At 34.5% G+C, this 23,458-nt stretch overlaps 2 protein-coding genes across 13 annotated transcripts; one reads left to right on the top strand and one right to left on the bottom strand.

Annotated features, from left to right (window-relative positions):
- Window positions 1–4,252: 4,252 nt before the first annotated feature.
- Window positions 4,253–13,276, top strand: LOC140775480 (protein ROOT HAIR DEFECTIVE 3-like). The gene is made up of 16 exons (XM_073118815.1): window positions 4,253–4,403; window positions 4,633–4,699; window positions 4,929–5,019; window positions 6,427–6,497; window positions 6,590–6,653; window positions 6,750–6,815; window positions 6,935–6,982; window positions 7,064–7,120; window positions 7,476–7,529; window positions 8,337–8,480; window positions 8,609–8,677; window positions 8,765–8,853; window positions 9,273–9,351; window positions 10,509–10,674; window positions 11,674–11,771; window positions 12,992–13,276. Exons 1-16 carry the CDS (start codon window positions 4,253–4,255, stop codon window positions 13,097–13,099), a joined length of 1,422 nt encoding a protein of 473 aa, XP_072974916.1. The 3' UTR covers window positions 13,100–13,276.
- Window positions 13,277–14,416: 1,140 nt separating this feature from the next.
- LOC140775478 (pentatricopeptide repeat-containing protein At3g56550) lies at window positions 14,417–22,719 on the bottom strand. 12 transcript variants are annotated; one of them, XM_073118804.1, is made up of 6 exons: window positions 22,476–22,719; window positions 20,999–22,338; window positions 17,344–19,751; window positions 15,896–16,012; window positions 15,598–15,775; window positions 14,418–14,801 (listed from the first exon to the last, which is right to left on the bottom strand). In XM_073118804.1, exons 2-3 carry the CDS (start codon window positions 21,050–21,052, stop codon window positions 17,508–17,510), a joined length of 2,298 nt encoding a protein of 765 aa, XP_072974905.1. In that variant the 5' UTR covers window positions 21,053–22,338; window positions 22,476–22,719; the 3' UTR covers window positions 14,418–14,801; window positions 15,598–15,775; window positions 15,896–16,012; window positions 17,344–17,507. The 12 variants fall into 12 exon arrangements, with proteins under 12 accessions (XP_072974903.1, XP_072974905.1, XP_072974906.1 ...); XM_073118805.1 differs by having other exon boundaries at window positions 22,471–22,719; XM_073118803.1 differs by having other exon boundaries at window positions 22,459–22,719.
- Between the last annotated feature and the right edge of the window lie 739 nt (window positions 22,720–23,458).

Below are 23,458 nucleotides of genomic sequence, written 5' to 3' on the forward strand. Positions count from 1 at the left end.
CATATAAATTAAGCTAAATGATTTATATCTCGTTTTATCACAAACGAACTATTTTATAAGCCAATTCTCTACCCAGTACCAATTCTAACACCAACGTATACCCAATTAATGGGAGTCAATTTAGTTTTCCAAGATAATAAATAATAGTAAGGATAAAGTAGAAAGTTATAACTTGACAAAGGATTGGTAATATGGTAATATTTTATAGATCAAAATTACTCCGACGTAACTTCACAAATAACTACAAATTTCAATAAATAATTTCTTCACTCCCAAAATATAAAGTCACCGGCTCTTATTTAATTCTACAAAATATAGAAAAATTATATTTATAGTAACGTTGAATGTACTAGAATTTTAACCAAATGAAATGTTCTATAAGAAAACATTTCACAATAGCGTGTAAAAAAATAATATCATGGTAAATTATAGTTGTTGTTAAATGCTTAAGAAACACAGATAAGCTTAATATCGCATTCTAACAGTTTCTTAGGATCACTGTAAATGTTTAAGGAGGGAGAGCTTATCATATATGAATATTTCTAAAGCTTTGAATTTTAGAGGTAATGCTACAGTTAAAAGATAATATTGGAACATAAAGTTGCTCATAATTTACTACTTAGATTTGTTGAAATATGATACCAACCGGGTCATATTTGATTGTATTATGAATCGAATCTATTTATTTTTTAATTGATTTATACTTATGTAATGTTAGCGCTTAAGGTAAGTCTACTTAAGTCATATAGGCTATTAAAGTAAATTCAATTAAGTTATGTAAGCCACTAAAGTAAGTTTAAGTAAGTCATGTAAATCTCTAAGGTAAAAACTAGTTCAATTTGTATAAGCTTTTATAACTAAGTCCGAGTATGACTCATTGAACATACCCTCTATATATAGAGGAGTTGGGCTTCTTAGTTTATTAATCTAAGCATTGAAAATTAATTAAGTTTAGTTATTTTATTACGATCGCATTTACTATTTTTATCATAGCCATTAGATCGTCTTTATTTTCATAAGAGTATATCGTAATCGTAGAACCATTTCAAGCATCCAAATCTTAGCCACCATATTTCTTCAATAGCCACCCTACTATACGGCTGTCTACTATCACCTTTGGTTGTCCGCCACCCTCCGACGACCGTTACAACATCTAATATTTACGGTTCTCCCACATTCTGATCTTGATTGACTGTTTTAATTATATCTTTTCATCCAGACATCCAGTTGACATAAAACTAGAGCTATTAGAAACCAATCTCATGATGCTATAACCATCTAAATTTTCATTATTTTTTACGTTCAGATCGTTCCAAATCTGATTCGTAATAAAATAATAAATTTGTATATATGCTCTATTGTCTACTACTCTATTTATTTATCTGTACTAGTACTCCACATGCATTTGAGATTATTACTTACTCATGCTAGCAGACTGACTGAGTTTTAGCTCTTTTGTACTCAAGTCTCTAGTACCTACATTTATAAACTAGATGCAAGGAAACCAAACGGTTTCAAAAGATCTTCTAAAGAAGAATGGGTCTGGTCTTGAGCTTTAACATTTTCTCAAGATATTCTGAAAGTCTCTTATCCTCCTTGTGATCGCCTCTACATCTTGAGCTATTGCTGCTAATCATTTAACATTAGGACTTCACTATTCTGGTCCTAGGCAAAGTGCAGAAGTTTTTCCCATTCAAATTCAATATTTTTTGAGCTTTGAAAGGATTTCAACTATTTTCCAACCATGGCTTGGTTTTGTTACCTTTTGCAACTGTACATGTGTGTATTTGGACTAAAACTTAATGTCAGAAATTCTAGTTTTTGACACTAAACTAGCCCTCCTAAATATTTATTTTATGTGTCTATTTTGTTTCAAAATTTAAATATGAGATAGCCGTGTTTAGAAAGCATTGACCCAGTAGTGATTTCCAATTATAAGTTGGTGACTAGATTAAATTTATATAGAAAACTTATGCAAATTTTTTTTTAAATTTAAAATTTTTATACCAGTTATTGACCGAGTTAGTGACTTTTAAATGTAAGTTATTAATCAGGTTGATAGTTTTCAAACAGGCATAGTCTATATTTAAGTTTTAAAATAAACTAGAAGTGAAAAAAAAAGTGGCGAAACTTAAAATAGTCAAAAACTCAAAGATATACATCTTTATATATACTTATGTTTTGAGGAATATATACGTAAATGATCATCAATAAACTCAAAGATATACATCTTTAAAATAGTCAAAAAAAAATATTTATTTTAAGGGTATACAAACAAATAAGGAATTTTTTAAAGGTATATATGTGAGGAAAAAAATATTAAAAATTATTCGATAGAATAATTAATATACACCACTAAATAATAGGCATATTTGGGAGTTCGACATCACAAATGCAATTAATCCTAACTTATCTTGACATGGTTCCATTAATTTCTAATACAGAGTTAACGAGAACGACACAAATATAATCATCCACAACAACTCCTAAACCAATTGGACAAAATATGAATACAATTCCCAACTTGCCAAATGTCTTAGTTCATGGCTTTAGAATATGGTTGCTTATCTAGACTTGGTGAAGGTTTGTTATACTAGTAGTTGCAACAACTCTATGACTCAATTCGAATTTGTATTAATAATAATAATAACGAAACTTAGTGTATAAACTCTGTTACTAGTTGAATACAAAAATTGAGCATTATTATGCCAACAAAATCTTGCATGCAGAGTTGACATTCATTTCTTGAACATAATAATGTCAATTATTTATGCATAACTTAGACGCCATGAGAACATTCTTATTTTTGAGTAAATAAATAACTTTTTGTTCATAATTTTATCAGTTCGTGCCATCCAACATCTTGTAACCCAAGATTCGGCTGAACCATCTCTGGACTTCATTTGTAACCATGGTTCTAGATGAGTATTATATGTCTGCAAACTTTACTCAAAAACAAAAGGAAAAAGAATAGAGAGAACATGGATGAATGTCACTGACTGATCTTAACGAGGTCAAAACGAAATAAAATAAGCTTAATATGCATTAATGTTACTCAAATGGGTTTTATTTTGATCCAAAGATGATGGTTATCTACAGAGAATTAAAATATATACATATTTTTTAAAGTCAATATTATCGGTCTTTGTTTTGTATTACAACGTATGTTAACACACTCTAATTGTTGTTTTGTATTACCTCATCGCTGTCAAAAGATTCCTAAGCTGTCTGACAAATCTTTAGAATAGTGTGTAATAATTCTCGACTCATATTATTTTATAAACCCAATAGTTAATGATGCTTAGAGGCCCATAGAGTAAAGATTGTACCTTCACGAGTTGGGAAAGACAGAATGGAGTTGTTAGTACTTTATCATAATATAAAAGACCCTTTTAACATGTATATTTAATTGAGGAGAGTCTCATCTCCTCTTGTTAGCATTTAAAATATAAAAATTATTATTACATAATAGTCTAAGCTTTTACATTCTGTTTAGAATGAGAGAATTAGAGATGAGACGAGAGGAGACAAAGAGAGAAAATAATATATTACTCTTTATACCCTTCTTCTAATATTTAATTATTAAAATAAAGTAGCATAACTTATAACATTTATAAGAAAACTTTTTAAACTAAATAAAAGTAGTATAAACAAGTTATAATGTCCACAAGCTATAGTTTGTTAAAAGAATCCCATTGAATTAAGTAAATTGTATAATAGAATAAGAGATATTTAAAATGTTACAAAAAAAAAAACTATTTTTTGTTCCTCTATCTTTATGTCAATTTTACTCCTAAATATTCAATCCAAATAAGAAAAAAAATATACTTTTTCTCCTTACTTTCTCTTCTCTTCTTTCATATTCTTTCCATCCCAACAGGGTGTCAAAGTAACCGGTGAATTAACACCTCTAATCTAAACACAAAGTATAGCAAATAGATTTATTTTACAAAATTAAAAAGAGAAGAGCGTGAAAAAATATTTTGCAATATATTAATATAAAAAGTTGATTGTCATGCACCATTCAATATTATTCCAATTTAGCCTAAGTATATCTAGAGATATAATTTTATTTTATCAATTCATTGAGATGTAACAATGATAAAAATCAAGCTACAGAAGAACAGCTGCGACCAAAATTTGGACCTGGTCTTCTTCAATAGACAAATGTGGAAGCCAAGCTCCTTGCTTAAATAGGGGTATAGAATCATAAGTTGGTAGTTTCAGAACATATAGAGATAGAGTTGCAGGAATGGAAGCTCAGGGTGGTGCCGTCCAAATGATCACGGGCGCCGGTGTTTTCAATGCCACGGCAGTCGACGACTTCATTAAAGCTTCTCAACAGTTCACTGCTCCTCACGCTTCCTACACCGTAGTATCCATCATTGGACCTCAAAGCAGTGGTAAGAAAGCCCGAGTCTGAAGGCACAGCAATCCTAAACTCTCATATCATGAGCTTGTAGTTTTATTATAGGTTAGACAAAAAATATTAGTCTTTCTTGCTATATAAATCGTATAACTAGAAGCCGACTGACACAAATCATGGGCAGACAGTGCTCACGAAGAATTTATACAGTAAATTACTCCCTTTTTTTAAAAAGAAAATTTTGCTTTACTATGTCCTCGGAGCAGGGAAAAGTTATTTGTTGAACTCTCTATTCGGGACCAACTTTGAGGTGATGAATGCTGCCAAGCGTAGGTAATCTCCTCATCACTATTTTTCTTTTCATATATCTTCATTGGAGAAATTAATTAAGACCTCATGCTCAAAGATGTCCACATCTTCTTCCCCAATAAAGGAACTGGAATTCCATTTTCTTTAATTTACAGACCTTCTCTGAAGATATATATATATGTATATATCCTGCTTGGAATTTTTTTGAGTTGTTTTTCTGATCATTATGGTATAATTTTCACAAAATAAAAAGGGGACAAACTACCAAAGGAATCTGGATAGCAAGGTGCATCAGGCCTTGCATGATTATCATGGATGTAGAAGGTGGAACAGAAAGAGGAGAGGTGAGTTCTTCTCATCAAAATCAGTTTAATCATATTTAGTCATCACTCTTTTTGTCTTTCTGATCTTTAAACAAGTGCTCTCAGAATTGGTTTTGTTTTCTCATTATGTGTTGCAGTGACTTTTGCTATCCAATAGGAATTAAATGGTGGATTTCATGCTAGTCATGTTGATGGAAAAGAAAAGAATTTTAAGCCTTCTTTTCTGAACAACTAAAGCTGTATTTAAGCTTAAGTAGCTTATTTTGACCTTGACTTCCTTCCATAGATGAGTGAAGGTTTCGTTGTAGGCTAAGAAACTGTTGATGTGGATTTCTTTTAAGCTAAATAAAGAAACAAAAATAAGAAAAGCAACACAAGATTAGAGACAAACATTACAAGTATAAATAACATTACAAGGAGATAAATTAGAGCAATAAATTGTGGGTGCTCATTTCTTTGATAACTTCAAAATTGTTAGAGGTAGGTACCAAGAAAGCTTTCTTATTATGATTACATCTGATATTTTGTGCTTAAAAATGTCGAAAAGGTTATTTTGGTAAGGAGAATATTATTTTCTATAACATATTCTTTTTATTTATATTTTATAACAATACTATTTATTGCTTTACTGTAAGATATTATACTTTTTGTTTTATAAGGGCAATTCATTATTTTGGATAGTGTAGAGGGATAAATTGGTAACTGTCTTCCTTATATCTTTATTTGCATTCTCTTATCGAACCCCTCTGCATTCTCTTAAACTATCACACGATTTACCTCGATTAATGTAAATGTATATAAGTGAGCATTTATTTAAAAAATATGTTTAAGATAAATTTAATTCATGAGTAAGTATTTCTTATGCATCAATCAAATACTAGGCGTCCATCTGTATTAACGCTTAAATATTCAACATCTTTATTTTGTCTAGCCTACGAGTTTTAGTTGAGATTTAAGTCACGAAATCGTAGAAACTTTCAACATCTTTTATATCCAGCAAAACATTCAACTAGAAGTGCTGAACGCAGCATTTTCTTTTTCCCAAGAGGGGGAAGAGAAACCTAGAAACTCTAAGTATGTTAAATCCTCTATCAAAAATCTATGTATTTTTATTAAAATAATATTAAGTAAAGAAAAAGTCTTTGCATAAAACTACTTGGTATTCCGTATGACATGCAGTCACCAGATTTTGCATGTATAGTCCAACAGTTCAACAATTCTCCATTGTCGTCCACACTTAGTATAGCAATAATATTATTCAAATTATGACGAGAAGTAACATAATGAGATGCTCCACTGCTTTTCATATTCTTGAAACTACCATGGAGATTATAGCTTTTTCCATGGTATTGATCAAGTATAGTTGATATTTCTTTTCACAACTATAGTTCTTTGAGTAACTAACAATCAAAAGTATTTCTTCTACAGGACGACACGCTATTTGAAAAGCAAAGTGCTCTTTTTGCTTTGGCGGTCTCAGATGTTATATTGGTAAACATGTAAGTCCATGATGTTGGTCCTCTTGGTTTTGAGTGAGATTATATTACTCTTGTTTGCTGGAATCTGTAGTGGTTCTATCGTTTTTGTGTAGGTGGGTATATGATATTGGCCGTCAAGAAGATAAAAACATTCCCCTTCTTACGTTAATTCTCCAGGTTGGTCCTGAATAAAGTTACAATTTTTTCATACTAAATTCTTGGTTACATGATGTTGGTCCTGAACCTCACTACATTTGATGCAATTCTTGGCAGCAAAGAGTTAAGCTTGATCCCTGCAAAACAAGAGTTATTTTTGTCATTCGTGACTATAATAACAAGGTTTGCTTCATTCAGAATAAGATATCTATTACCCTGTATATCATTACTACCATAAAATAATGAATACATCATTCACCTTAAGGAATGTCAAACTGCGTATATTTCTATTTCTGTTTCAGACTCCCTTTGATGAGCTGAAGAACATCGTGATGGAAAGCATTGAAAATGTAATCCTTCTTTATTCTTCTTTCTAGCTGTTTGCATCCTATTATATTCCGAAGATAGTTCATACCAACCACTCGTAGCAGATATGGAAATTGGTACGACCTAGGAAGGGGAATGCAAAAATAAGTGACTACTTCCAGGTGAGTTGATACATGTACGAAGACTGAGGAGGTTTTACTACATAAACAGATAACATTTGTTTTGTCTTTCATATGCGCATACACCATATATATAGGTCCACAGTTTTGTGCAGTCCCAGATGTTGGCCATATGGACCAACAGAGAGGGAGGGGAAGGTTATTATATTGCATAATATATATGGGTTGTTCACTTCCTAGTCTGGTGCTTTACGCTCCTAAAACATGTGGTGGGACATAAAAAATTGAAAGTCCCAAAGTAATTATGAAACTTAAGAAGATATAATGTGCTAGCTTTCATTTGTGTGTTGTGTAACATAGTCCAATAAATTTTCATGTGATTTATTTTCATGTGAAGGTGTCTGTTGTGGGTTTACCATGGAAAGGTGAAGAGAAAGCTTTTAAGGAAAAGGTATGTAGTTAGTTTCGATATTTATTTGTACTAAATTTTAACTGATTGTTGCTATTAGGCTACGAAGGGTTTATCTTGTTTAACTAATACAGAAAATGACCAGTTGGTTCTAGTGGAATTTTCCAGTCTTTGAAGCTCCCAAATAACGAAGTTTTGGCATACCAAATGCCCCTTTTGCTACATCTGTCCGCTTCTACCTGGGGTACTGATATTAAGAAAGAAACCATTGTTTGGAAATTAGGATAGAGCTAGAAAGCAAAATTTTGTCATATAATTAGATGAGCACTATATCCTCTCTCTCTCTCTCTCTCTCTCTCTCTCTCTCTCTCTCTCTCTCTCTCTCTCTCTCCACTTCAACCACATAACCTTGCTGGGCTATAACACTTAAAAGAGAAAATCGATATGACTGCTATAGGAATAGTTATGTTTTATGCATGAATCATACAGAAAGTTTCTACAAGATATGTCGTGAAAAGGGTGACATGAACTCTCTTACAATATAGTTGTAATGCCATCACGGACAGAAAGGCACTTTAACAGCTACCACTAGATACACTCTCTATTACATTGCGGATATATCACACTTGCATTTAGATTTTTTAAGTTATAGCAAGTATTACCAAAATATAATCAGATTAAAAAAATCACTGCCAAATGTCATATGAGGCAATAACTCTTTGCTGAGTATATTCTATCCACCAAGTAGGCTGCAGACAGTATAGTGTTTATTGAGAGAAAAGAAGCTGAGGTTTTGTCACAAGAATTTGATGATTTCTCACTGAGTGGAGGTTTCGTTATATCTTGCAGTGTACAGAGCTGAGGAAATCGCTTTCTACGGGCAATGCTGGTTCTCGACAAGATACAGTTCCTGCCTCTGCCTTCTCCTTTAGTGCAAAAGGGTTATGGGATGATATTAGACAGAACGGGAACCTTAACCTTCCAGCTTACAAGGTATTCTACCATGACTGGGAGAAATATATAATCTACTCGCAGAAGCAGTAATTGTCACATCACTTATAGTTTTGCTTGCCAACTTTGAGATTTTTTTTTTCTTTTCTTTTCTTTTCTAAATATTCTAGGAGATGGTAGCTACTACCATGTGTGAGGAAATTATGGAGGAAATTTTGGGTTCTTTGGCTTCCAATCAGGTAATCTTGGAACGTACTATAATTCTCCTCAAAAGCTTTCATTTCCTAAAGCTCAAACATGCTTGTTGTCCCTTACGTGTTCTCTAGGATTATTCATCTCTCGAGCGATCTTCATCAAATTCTGCATCTGACTTTAGCAGTAGTGTTCAGTCGCTTCTAAACTGCACACTGGCTAAGTAAGTAAATCGAGCAGCATTCTCTTCAACAATATCTCTTCCTTATATCTTGTTGTCAATTCTCTGCGGAGGCAACCCGTCTGTGTGATGAAAAATAGTTCTTTCCAGATAGTGGAAGTAGGGAAACTTGAATCAGCACACACACACACACATTGACCATTCTTTTGGTTAGAAATAATTACAAGGCTACAAATGATTGCTCCCATAATTCTGTAGAGTACGTTGATGCATTTAATCTGGATTTGATGACCAGTTAGTACTTTATCTCTTTGAAGATGGCAAAAAAGATACCTGTGAGTACATTAGAGATCAATGAGGAAAGTCGATCATTACCTCAGCAAGGACCAAAGCAAAAATAATTTTGTGATATCTTCTAAATTGAATAATGCTGATAGTGAAACACTTTTACCTGCAAATAGATACGATGAAGAGACTGATATGTATGTCGCAAATGTGAGGGATAAAACACGAAGCAACCTAGAGACCAAGATATTGCAAGTGAGAAATTCTCCTCCTTTCCCTTTTACTTATGATATGTTTTTTGGCTTTATTTATTTGTTTGGGAACACGGTACTTTCCTCTTTTTTCTAACTTATAATCGAAACCCCATGGCATTCTTCCATGATTGTGGAAGTGGAACTGCCCATATTAAAAAGAGCCTGTTTTCAAGATTTGAGTGGTTGAAAGAAATTAAATGCAGACGAATAATAGAGAAGAGTACATTGACCTCAATAGAAATGCTAGGACTTGTCCAATGGAATAGCAATTGCCGTAGGACTTGTCCAATGGAATTGACCTCAATAGTTCCTTTATCTGGAACTAAACTAAAGATAATGCCTTTTGAAAGACCAAATGGTTCAAACCTGTGCCCACCACAGCATGGAACTTAATTGAGAGATATCCAACACCTAGGAGATGTCTCCAATGCCATCTCTGATGCTTAACTTCATGGACTCTAAAGGTAGATATTTGACTTCATATTTACTGTATAATTTACAAGTTCTACTCATCGATGGATCAAGAAATGGAACATAATAGAGATTCAGATATCATGCGGTTAAGGAAACTGAAGAAGATTTTTTTTTTAAATAGTGAAAATTATCAGTGCACTGATCACCTGCAACCTGTTGGCTGGTTTCAGATAGAAACTAATAGGCTGTTAGAACTTAGAACAGTTTGCTGCTACGCCATTACGTTATCTGATTTTTGTAAAGAGAGTTCGTAGACTGATAATTAATTGAGCTTTGAGTAAATTGTTACAACTTAGATATAAAAGTATAAAGAAGGGAGATAGAGTGACACTCTAGTATAAGCTCTACACTTGGCCAAACACAGATTGAACTATAATAGAGAGAATTATCAAGTTAGCAACAAACAGACAATCAATGGCTCTGAAATGTTGTAACTTAATTTCAAACCAACTTGGACTAGATCTGGCTACACCTATAGGTCATGGGGATAATGCCAAAGATAATATTTTGTGCTCTAGAAGGTTTTTGTTGAAGCATTCTTGGTGAACAGAAAACATTAAAAGATATGGGTTTCATCAGATATCTCTGATCGATCGTAGTTATTGTAATGCCAAAGATAACATTGCGGATATATATATACAAAATAGATAATTCCTTTAGCTGACTAATTATTCTTGTTTGCAGATCTTGGAACCTAAGTGTAAGGACATCTTGCAAAATCTCCCCATGGCAATTTTTAACGCAAGTAAGGATGAAATTGGCACTGCCTTAAACAAAGCGAAGTGCCCTTGTGACTCAGTCAATATTGTGGTTAAACCTTACCTGGATAAGTTTGATAATTCATGTGCAGGTACGTTGATTTCTTGAAACTTTACCTGCGAGTGGGTTTCCACAAGAATCTTTGGTTAATAACCTCGCAAATTTATGTTAATTTTGTCTTGTCTTCATGACACAAGTAGCAACTGTTATAGAGCTTTACTGCAGCACAAATAGAATATTCCTTCGCAATCAAACTTGATTTTAATTTTGAAGAACTTTTAAGCTAAGTTATATAATTTCACCTCATACACTATCACTCAAGATCATTTTTTTTTAGTATACTCATATACAACGAGCCATTTGAGCAATAATATCCTATTAGCACCATTTAATATATCACATTACACCCTTTGAAAACAAAAGCATCTAATTCAACTTTTATACAATAAAAAATGAAACAATTTGCATCCAGCACTGAAGTGGATAAATATTCTAAATAGTTCAGCCAATGCAATGTATGTTTTTATTCTTCACCAGATGTATGTGATACTAATATATTTTATGGTATTTAGAAAAAGAAAGTAAAAAAGAGAAATGAGTTTTTTTTTACCTTCTTAAACCAACTCAACTCTTTCTACTTCACTTTCTATTCTTTAAAAAAAAAAAAAAAAGGGTTGTGCTTTCAGCCTTTTTATCTATTGCATATTATTATTAATAACAATAAATATTTATTTTCACCAAACATTTCTAATCTTTATTAAAAATAACTTTACTGAAAAACTTTCACCATGTTTCAGAGTCAAAAGTTGAACCCTTTAAAGAGCTTTTGCTTGGCTACATGCTGCTCTTACAAGACTGTGTAAGTCTTCAAAAATAAACCCTGTCCACCTGGGCAGTTGTCGAGTAAATCTCGTTCAATGGTTCAACTCTTTTAACAAAAGAAGGCATCATCATCCAAACCAAAGATTAAAGTGCCACTAGTCCTGCAATATGTCTAACAAATTAATAAATCATTCATTTTAAGTTTATTTTTTCTCTTTCGCCCTTCAAATCAATAACCTATACAGCAAGCAAAATTGCTTATCTGCAGGTCTGCACCTGGAGTACGAACCTTTGGTTAGTTGTCAGCGTGAGAGACTTGAGGCAGTTCTTGTTTCATATGCTGAAGAGAAGGCGAGCTCAATTCAGGTGTATATTTTTACTTGCTTCTTTCCAAATAGTCATCTTGTAAATCTTTACCTCCTTCCTTAGCTTAAGTAAATTCATCTAAATAAATATGTCTACAAAAACATGATACAAATATTGGAGTTTTTGACCAAACTAACCCTATTTTAATTTATTTTTATCGAAATTGATTACTCCTCAAATTTATTAACAAATAAGTTATAATTTACTATAGTCCTAATAAAAACGCTGAACTAATTAGCGTTCTATCTCTAAGTAAAAGCACTAATTAGTTCAGCGTAAAATACTGGTTAGTTTAGCATTTTATATATATAATTCTCTTTAACTTAATCTTTCAGTAGTTAAGAAAAAAAAAATGTAATGTAAAAATATTGAACTGATTAACGTTTTTAAAAATACTGATTAATTTAGCGTTTTTATTATGACTATAGTAAATTAGACCCCATTTGCTAATATGTTTGAGAGATAATTTATTTCGATAAAAAAAATTTAAAAAAAAAGGTCTAGCTAGGTCAAAAACTCCAAATACTGTGTCAAATAACGTGTTGGTTTGGTACACCATCAATATGAGTTCGACTCAGGTGAGCATGCAAGAGTATTGAGGGGGTTAATAATTCGGAATAAACCTCTTTTATCCCTAAATCCTCGTCAAACAAGTGATAAAGAGCTATAATAAAAACAGAGATAAAGAGGGCTTATCTCGATATCTTTATCCTAACTTTTGGCTAGGATGAAAAAAAAAAAAGGGATATCTCATCACTTTATCCCAAAAAAGCGGAAATTACCAATTTGGCCCTCTCTGAGAGTTACTGAATTATAATGTGATTATAATATAACATATAAAGAACAAATTTTGATATGAGATATTAATCTATAATAATATTTATAATACGTAGATTATGCTGAATTAAATAAAATTAAATAATTTTTTAGCTAGAGATTCTAAAAATAAATCATGATACAGTGCTGAGATTTGTAGAATTCATCAACAAAGAATGATCTTCTGAGCTTAGAAGAAAGTTAGTTTCCTAGTCGACCTCATCTTTTATAAGCTTTTGATAACAAATGGCATGGCGACTCCCTCCTTGTTCCTTTTGGTAGTTTTTATTTCAGTTTGTTGCTTGATTGAAGAACACTGCACATATATACCTTGTAGTAGCTATATATCCTCTCATCTTCTTTTCACAATAAGTTCTTCATTTTTCACATCATTTTCTGCGCAGTTCAAACGTACAGGATTTAAAGTAGCCCGTGCAGCCTTTGCTATTGGCAGGCTAGCATTCGGTGATCCAACCAGTCTGGTCGATGTAGCTGCTCTTTTCCTCCTGTAAATGAACTCCATTATTGCCATGTCTTTATTATGTTACTTTCCTTTCAGAAACATGAAGGCAAACTTGGTATGTATTACTAGTCTGCATGGTTATATTATACTATTGTTGTCTTGCTCGTCTCATTAAGAGATGATGTTATATCAATGTGGAATGAGTATGTGATGGATAATTACATCACTCTTTTGTTGTAGTTAATGGGTGGTCATGAGCTTTAACAGTTTCTCAAGATATTCTGAAAGTATATTATCCTCCCTGTTATCACATCTACATCTTGAGCTACTGCTCCTAGGCAAAGTGTAGAAGTTTTTCCTCCTCAAGAAAATGAGAATTGATGCTGCACATTCATGACATTCTAATGGGATAGCAAAATTTAGTAGCAACTCAGTATGGGGAATTTTCTCACTTCAGTTTTCAGGGGATCGAGGAAAAAGAAAAAGAAAAAAGTCTACAGAAACCATCCAACACTTAAACTGACTCAATGCCCAACCCATATTATCAATAAGATTGGAAACCCCTGTTGTATCCTACCATATCGTGGCCATATCCATAGATTAAAAGGATTTATTTTTAAATAGTATAATCCATGAACATAAAGAGTGAAAGAAGCTGATGGAATTAGAGGTCGAAGTAAAGAGGAGGCTAGGGGTTGATCACGAGAGGGAAGGACGTAGAAGATGAGCTATTTTTGGGCTAGATTCGGGTCTGATCCCAGTTCAAACCAGGCTCAAAACCCCATTAACTTAAGATAATAGGGTCTGGAGTCGGGTTCGGATCAGATCAGAGCCGAATCTAACCTGAGCTCTTTAAAGTTACGCTATAAAGTTTTGGTTAGGTTTGGGCTAGTTCAAAAATGAATCCGACCTGAGAACCAATTATTCCATTCTTCCAACTCCTATGGCGATGAATCTTTAGCCTGGCTGGTCATTCCTTTTAAGTCCTTTAGCGACCTCTTCAACCTTCCAATCTTCACTGCCATAAATCTTTTGCACCTCCCTTCATGTCTGCCTCCACCTCTTCACTCCCTCCACCAGCTGAAGCAAACAGACAGCATGAATTTTGCACCAAACGGCACAAACTATGCTGAGCGACACGTCTTGTATCAGCAAGCCACTGGAACACCCCATGGCAACAACAATGAAATCCCTGGCGGAAGCTACAACAACCTCTCCCTCAAAAGTCAAAATATGAAGGTACTTGCAAGCTAGATAACACTTTTAACAGGTCTAATGTACATTCATAATGTAGGCTATATCAAGATATTATTTTTCCTGTCCTTAAATTTGTCGATGTATGAAAGTTAACCATCAAAAGCTTTAGAATTTATGATAATTCCCACGAAAACAAGTCTTCCTTATGTGCGCTTAAAATATTTAATTTTCATTGCCTGGAAAGTTAAAAACATGTTTGCAAATGGATATATTGATGACAGGGGTTTTCATAAAAATGAATGACTAACCATCTAGATTGGATCTATTGCAAAATGAGATCATCACCGAGAATAAGATGAAGCAATATTCTTTAGAAACATTCAAACAAGATAGACAAAGATCATATGGCAGCACCACTACCAAGTAGAAGGATACTCCAAGACAAGCGGGAGAAAGCGCCCAGAAGACTCAGGTCAATGTCAAATAGTCATAGTGACCCACAAAATAGTGAAGGACATTGTCTGTATAGTAGAAACAGTCTGAAGCAAACATCCCTACATCATAAATAGTCAGGGCTAAAGGTTAAACAAGTTTAGATATGGAAAAGAAGGGTGAGAACATAAAATATAGTATGAAAAAAAAAATTAGTAAAAGTATGCGCGCTAGTGCTTGCATGTACACACTACTAGCTGGCACACAGAAGACATGCACTGGTTAATAGGCATGCATGCAAATACACTCACATCTTATCATACTCTATAATACAAACTATTTCATTTATTTCTAAGAATTTATACTCGCATTTCTATTAGGATATTAACAAATAATCAGACGACATCAACTACAAAATTATGCATCCTGAGGAGCTTGGCACCACTATTTTTTCCTTTATTGTTGAACCTGAAGTCCTGCTCTAAGGAGAAAAAAACATTTTAGTTGTATCCATCCTTAACTTTTGGTCCAACTATGAAATTTTGAAAACTATTGTAGAAAGCATTTGTAAGTCACCCTTGTTTAATAATCTCTCTCCCATCTGCCTTATTTATGTCTAGCTACCATCTCTTCTGATGCACATATTTTCATAGTTCAGTGACCTGCACTTCCCATTTAAAATAAAGAAATCATTCTAACTTGTCACCATCCATAAATATCACCACAAAATTTGCAAAATTGGAGTGTTAATTACTACCATATAGACAACCAGTGCAGCTCTCGTTTAAAGTTCTAATCATCCGCTCTTAGTTAATAATTCATGTAAATTTACAAGCTTAAAGTAACATGATATGCTAAAATCGAGTAGTTGTCGATGCGTGTATAAGATTGTCAAAGTGCAATAAATTTAGGGCATACCATTTTGCTTACTTGGACCAATTCCATTCTTTAAAATAAGTTGCTTATCTGCAGTGCTTCGTGAAGGCCAATGCTCAATTGGACGAATAATCAGTGCTCTGGTGTTCTCCCTAGGGACGAAAAAAGCATCTGGTTTTAATATTAAAGGAGCTTCTTCTTCATCAGCAAATAAGGGAACCTGTGAAGATGAAGTGTTAGGCTTTGCGATAAAGGTTTCCAGAAAAGACTATAGAGAAAACAAAATCTAACAGATCTTGCCACATTCCAAATGGGTAGTCTGGTGTTAAGAAATTCTCACCTTTGGACCATCAGTTTTGGGATGATATTTCCTTGGCAGCAATCTTATCCTTCTCTGAGAGAGGTGTCTTGGAACCAAAGTGGAGAGTGTTTTGAGTGGAAACAGATTTTCAGCAACCTGTCCAAAAGCAAATCATTCCATTTGTCAAATACACTTTCTAACTTTAGCAGCTAAAGGACATACTAATGCAAAAGTAAGTAATGTGATAGCTACACCCCTACACTCAAATAGGTCCTACTTGCATGCTTGAAATACCATAATGAAATGAAGGGGCAGATCCAACATGGCCAATAGACATCTGAGGCATCACTGAAAGTGTACCAAAAGGATTTGTAATAGGAGCTGGTTGCATGACCATATTGGATTGACTAGCAATACTGCCTCATCGATACAAATAACAGGAAATTAATTACAAAAACAGAATTGGTAAATCATAATAAATATGTAAGGAATAAGGCGTAAGTCTGAAAATGCATCCAAACAAGACAAATTATACTCCATAATATATAAGCTCCACAGTCCACACAAATAAAGTAAAAGAATATGAATTGAGGTTCCACATTTCACAATGAGAAGTAGAATGAACTACAGTAGGAAAGAAAGAAAACATATTGTCAATTAGCAAAGAGACATTTTAGAAGAAGTCTGAACTCAGTTAATAACTTAACATGTATGAGTTTTCCCTCTTTCCCATCTAAAATACTAAAACCTCTACTTACCTTGTTATTACTGCCGCGTGATTTTTCAAGGCTATCAATATAAACTACATGAGGGGTATACATGTAAACATGAATTTTTGCAGGGAATACAAGATAATAAGAGATTTTTGAAGGGTATGCAAGCATAAAACCCAATAATTTTTTGTATGTAAATGTATAAAAGATACTTTATATGTTATAGTATATAAAAAATACTTTATATGTTATAATCATGGAGCATTCTTTTACACATATTTTTATAAATAAAGCTAATGAATATCATGGGAATAATAGTTTAATGTTTTGTGTGCTGATTGTCTAACAGTTACTTAGAAATTTATGCATCCTTCATGATTATCTATTTCAGATCTGCTGGCAAGTTTACTCCCACAAGTGTGGTCGTCTTCAACCTCTTAGATGGACAACCTCAGAGTAATCCTCTTAGCATCAAGTAACTTGGACTTGGGTATCTTAGAGTATCTAGAGTCTACAGATCTTTCACTTTGCCTACAAAATACCAATAAAAGGGCATAGTAATTATGGAAATCAAAGTATAAAAACCCTTCAGGAAAAAAAAAAACTAACTATATGGGAGAAACATGCTTCCTCTTAAGTTAGAATAATTTCACTCTCTCCATAAGAACTTCTAAGGCTAACCCTTTGATGTCCTGGCCTTTTTACTCCAACTCTTTAATTAAAATAGCATTGCCAATATTTAAGTAGAAGGAAAACACTAAGTGAGAAAATGACCTCCTATCTCTGACTTAAGATGTAGAATGCAATGCTACATGACATCTTCGGTATGGAAAAGATTGCAGCAGATCACCTTCTACCACTCAGTTTCCATCTTCCAACTTGTCAATTCTGACTGCTGCTTGGATTTATAGACTATAAAATGACAACCATTAGAAGTTTCACCAGTAGTCCTTACAAGAACAGGACCCGTCCTTGAAATGATGAAAGCGTACGCGATCCCTTACATTGATTTCCCGACCATAAGCTTTTGACAAAAATTTTGTCAGCAAATGGCAATCCTTACACACCCTCAAATTCTTCACAATCCGCAGATTTGTTCCATCCGGAGTATTAGCCAATCCATAAGCAATAGCTAATAACTCACTATGATAGTCTCCCCCATTCTCTGAAACATCCTCCAACCATCGCGCAGGTCCATTTTCTTTTCTCAATAACTTTAAATTCTCTTCCAAATGACCCACTGAAGCTGCTCGGCTGATCATCTCCTTCAGCTTCTTATAAATTTTTGAGGTGTCATGATGTGAACAGTCACCAACTACAAATTTCCTCACCTCACCATGAATCTGAATTGAGCTCCAACCAGGAGTGGTCTTAATTCCCTCATTCTTAACCATTTTTCGCATCTTAGAGACACCATCAGTATCCCCTGCGTTGCCATAGATATCTGCTAGAAGAGCACAATCTCCAGCATTATAAGCTGACATATTGACAAGATGTCTGAAAGCAATCTCACCCATCTCTACATTTTTATGGATCTTGCTAGCACTAAGCAATGTGCGCCATAGGACTGGATCATCATTACTACAAGGTGAACTCCTGGCAAACTCGAGCGCCTTCTCTAGCTTGCCTGCACGGCCACATATGTCCACGATACAACCGTAATGCTTAGCATCCGGTTTGACATTGAATTGGTAGCTCATTAATTCAAAGTACTTGAGACCATCATCAACCAGGCCTTGGTGGCTGCATCCCATTAGTAATCCAAGGAACGAAACAGAGTTTGGCCGGACCCCAGCCATCAACATCCTTTGGAAGAATGTGATTGCTTCATTGCCACGACCATGAATTCCCAATCCAATGATCATCGAATTCCAAGTGAAGACATCACGGCACTGCATCCGATCAAAAACCCGATGAGCCTCATCCAAGCTACCACATTTGGCATACATATCTATAAGCGCATTGCCCACAAACAAATTTCTATCCAAGAATCCATTTTCCTCTGCAAACCCATGAACCCAGACACCAAAATCCAATGCCCCGACATGAGCGCATGACGAGAGCAGCCCTACGGCAGTGAATTCATCAAGACCAACATCTGCCTTCCTCATCTTCTTATAAACATTCAATGCCTCATCATGCAAGCCCGCACGGCAATAACAAGATATCATCGCATTCCAGCACACTAAGTCTCTCCACGGCATTTCGTCGAACACCCTCCTCGCATCGTCCATGTAGCCAACTGCCACATAAGACCGGATCAAATTGGTGCAGACTACAACATTGGAACAAAACCCAATTCGCAGAATGGTCCCATGAGCCTCCTTGCACTTGGGCTTCACCTTGGCGAGCTCGCAAGCTTTGAGGACGGAGGAGAAAGTGATGGCATCGGGTCGGACACTAGTAGAGCGAGACATCATGGCATTGTAGAAGTAGAGGGAGTTGAGAGGGGAGGAGGCACGGATGAGGGTGTTGTAGTGATGGGCGAGAGGGGAGAGGAGGGCGTGGGAGAAGAGAAGGAGGGCGTGGGAGAGATCGCCGGAGGAGGAGGTGGCGCAGAAAGAGAGGAGCTTGGAGGAGAGAGAATGGTGGTGTTGGTAGCCATGAACGATGACTTGGGCGTGGATTTCTTTGAGTTGGGTCATGCTGGCACAACTTTGGAGGATTCTGAGCAGGTTTGATTGTCCAAAAGATAATGCGGAGCCAAAACTGAAAGATGGACTACTTGATGCACCAAATGCAGGAACACTTGAAGCTCCATATGCTGGTGTAGTAATTGTGCCAAATGCAGGAGTGCTTGGAGATCCAAAAATAGAAGTACTTGAACCACCAAAGACTGGTGTCACTGTTGAACCAAATGCTGGAGTACTTGAAGCACCAAATGCCGTTCCAGTATTACCAAATAACAAAGTTGATGTGGACCTAAATGCTGGGGTACTTGTAGCACCGAAGGCTGGGGTACTCGTCGCACCAAAGGCTGGGGGTACTCGTCGCACCAAAAGCAGGGGTACTTGGAGAACCAAATGCAGGTTGACTTGGTGCACCAAAAGGTGTTGTGGAACCAAAGACATTGCTTCCAAATGTTGGTTGTGTTTGCTGAAATGTGCTTCCAAACAGACTAGATTGGCTAGATGATGATCCAAAGCCTCCAAAGGCTGGCTTCTTGCCAAATAAAGATGATCCTGCAAAAAAATTCTAGGTGATGTACTGTAATATCTGGCATAAGTCAAAAACACAAAATTGGAATATAACCAAATACCTGTCAATAAAGCAGTGAACTGTTAAGCAAACTACTTCTAGATATGACATACTTGTATCATTCATGAGCATCAAGGCAATGCTAGATAACAGTATGTAACAAGATTCATCTTGACTATACACATTATAGTTAATGCAACCTAGAAATACTTGTTTCTCCTTTACAATGGCAGCGATACTTCTCTGTTTATATATATGATTACCAAAGCACTCCTAGTTTGTGAAATGATCACGGAGCATTCAAAACTGCCCCCAAACCTTATCATGATTAATAGTGCAGTAAAGCTAGAAAAACCGCTTATTTAGCTTTATAGTTTAAACATCCAAAAATTTCTCCAGTTTAATCATCATAATGAGTAATGACTGCTCAGAAAGATAGGTGTTCCAGATGAGACTAAGATGTTCTGTTAGTAGAATGACAACAAGCACATCCAACTATCGAAGGAATCAGTCCATTATCTGCAACCACTTTTCTTTCTCCCTAAACTCAGTAATCTATAAAAATGGGTTGAATGATAATGGCTTATCAATTACACGACAGCCTAACCTGCCCATAAATTTGGTTGACTACAAGAAACCTTCTCCGCTAAGTTCTATATTAGATCATCTGTCAAAAGATAATAGGAAATAATCCATGCACTGTTCCTATTGTTTCCTCCTTCCTTTGGGCTTAACACTCGCATAAAAACATTGGACCTAGAAATGAGACATCGAGTAAAAATAAAGTTTACAACCAAATTGCTCGGGCACTAATAAAGTTCCTGACAGGTTACACGATTACATTCAAATCCCCCAAGAATTAGAATGTTTACACTATTTTATGAACATGATATTAATGTTAATTCATGTCTAATAGAAAATTTAACTTGAATGATCGCATGGCATCTAAATTTGGTGAAATAAGCAGCCCTAATCCCATATTTCACTGATTTTTTATATGTCATATATTCATTTAGTAAATTTCATACCAAGACAAACAAAACAAAACAAATGCAAACACTAGACTTGATCTGAATAATGTGAAATTATGTTTTCTTAGTTATTCTTTCAGCTAATTTTAGTGACATTTTCATATTTTTCCAACAAAAGAAACCTAGAAACTAGAACAGACGATAAAGAAAGGCCCAAATTTTGGACTTTGATTTTGCTTAGCATGTCAACTGTCAAGTACCTTCTTTGAACCAAATGGCCAACTGAATGCTTGTTTGACTGCAAAACCATCCATTGGAATGATATAAAAGTAAAGAGCAATAAAAAAGAAATATTTGACTGGAGTATAGGTCTCTACATAAAGGTCAAGTCTATCACTAAAGAAGCATTTCAGAGCTGCTATTTGCTCAATAATACTACCTTCAACTTTACTTCATCTTTATTCTCAGATATAAAGTGACCACAAGTGTATCCCAAATTTTAACCCCTTTGAAATGTAAATATATCTCTTCTCACCATCCCCAAAGTGTACGAGACAAATGTATGCATTTCAAATAAGAATTGTACCTATGGTTACAATTATATCAGATATGCCTTCTTTTATACAATTAAAATTTAACTTTTTAGATGCTTACAACATATATCCCCCGAGGAAATTATTCATTTGGCATCACTAATATCATTTGATTGAATATTTGCCTCAGCTCCTCATATGAAAGACCCATCCCTTCAATTAATCATTGTCACAAAAAGCAGATCTAAGATAACATATCAAAGATACACACCGTTATTTGATTATTTTTTAAAATAGCAATGTAATAAAAGACGGTCGCAGGTGGCGGACAGTCACCCCACCGCCTAGCGCCTAGGCGGAAGGCAGATGTCAAAACAGTTTAGTATTTTTAATATATATAAAATAATAAATAATTATATATGATATATACCATATACTAAAATAGTATATATAATTTTTTTTAATAGTCCGCTAAATCCTAAAAACTAAACTTAGCCCACTTCCCACCTCAAATGTGACCCATTCAACATAAGTAGCTCCAAAAGGACTACTAGAAGACTGCCCAAATGCTGCATTGCAAACTCCAGTTATTAGAAGATAGCATGAGATACTAATGTAGCACTGATAATCTAATAGTCTAAAACTAAATTCTACATTTACACCCAAAAATGTAAATCAAGGTATTGTAACCAGCAGCAAAAATTCCACTTTTGGCACTGAAGGTGAACCAGAAAAGCAGAGAGCATAACAACATTAATAGCCAGCTAAATCTATGCTCCAAAAACAGAAAACCAGAACAAGGAAGCCTCATTAAAAGAAAACATATACTTTGAATAAAGCCAGACACACCAAAAACTAACTTGAATTCTCATAGATAAATTAAAAGATTAATGAAATCACGAGAAGAAGCATACTGGGGAGTGACGACACTGCTAACCTCTACTGATCAATCACAAAAGCAACACCAGATCATACCAGTGCCATCAAAACCTCAAACAGCAACCCAAAGATCCAGTATCCAAGCCCAACTCACATTAAAAGAAAACGGATATGAGCGTAGATAAACCCTATATCGAAGAAAAACAAGCGAAGCACTTAAGAATCATGGAGGAAGGACAAAAAAAAAAGGGCAAAGTTAATAGAATTCATCCACGATTCCACAAAGAAACACCAAAAGAGAGAACTACGATTGATCAAACCGAACATGGCTACTCGGGTTGTCTTCGATCACGAAGTCAGCTAGGGTTTGACGCTTCCTTCCGCAACCTTTGGCACTTATAACCGGAAAGGGAATCTACTGGGAGATTTTAGGGCAATCGAGGAGGGAGAGGGAATTATTTCTCCTCACTTATTTATTTTAGTGCGAAAAATAAAAACGAAAGGAAAACTTTTTGGTCCTTGGATTTGAATTAGGCGAAGAGGGAGGTATACAGCCGACTCATACACCGTGAATCCGTGGATCAGAGGTTCGGATGGAGTGCGACGTCTCATGTGTGTCTGCACGAACGATGTCCAAAACCCTATCTATCTCCCTTCAGTGAAATCTTGGTCTGGTGCAGTTGTGTATCAGCTGGGTCCAAATTATTTTACATACATACCCTTCAAAAATCTCATATTTATTTTTGTATGTTCCCTCTAAATTTGATATTATATATATATATCCTACGGATTATGTATTTATACCGTTTAGAATTCTTATTTTTATTCATGGATATCTTTGGAGTCTAACTAACCGTTAAAGTTTAAATAATTTAGACATATAAAATTATTCTTATTCTAATTTTTTTTAAAAGAAAAAGAAATCTTAGTTAAGGGTGTTTTTGTCTTTTTCTTAACTAAATTATTGAGACATAATTAGCAAATTAGCTGATTGTGTAATCTATGTAAATAGCATATTTTTTAGGGTCATACATGTAAATATGAATTTTTGAGGGACATAGAATAAAATAAGAGATTTTTGAATGGTACATAAGTAAAAAAACCCAATAATTTATTATATGTAAATGCATGAAAAATACTTTGTACGTTATCGCATCAGTATTTGAATATATATCTTCTTCTTTTTTTCTTTATTTATTTAGTAGAATGAATGAATTTAGAAAAATTTGCAAATAACATATTTTCTATTAACGAAAATGTGATTTTCATTCAATATTTTTACTATTTATAAATCGAGCCCTATAATTT

This window comes from Typha angustifolia, chromosome 14 (assembly GCF_048772165.1).
Source record: "Typha angustifolia cultivar Huaian chromosome 14, ASM4877216v1, whole genome shotgun sequence".
Lineage (NCBI taxonomy): Eukaryota > Viridiplantae > Streptophyta > Magnoliopsida > Poales > Typhaceae > Typha > Typha angustifolia.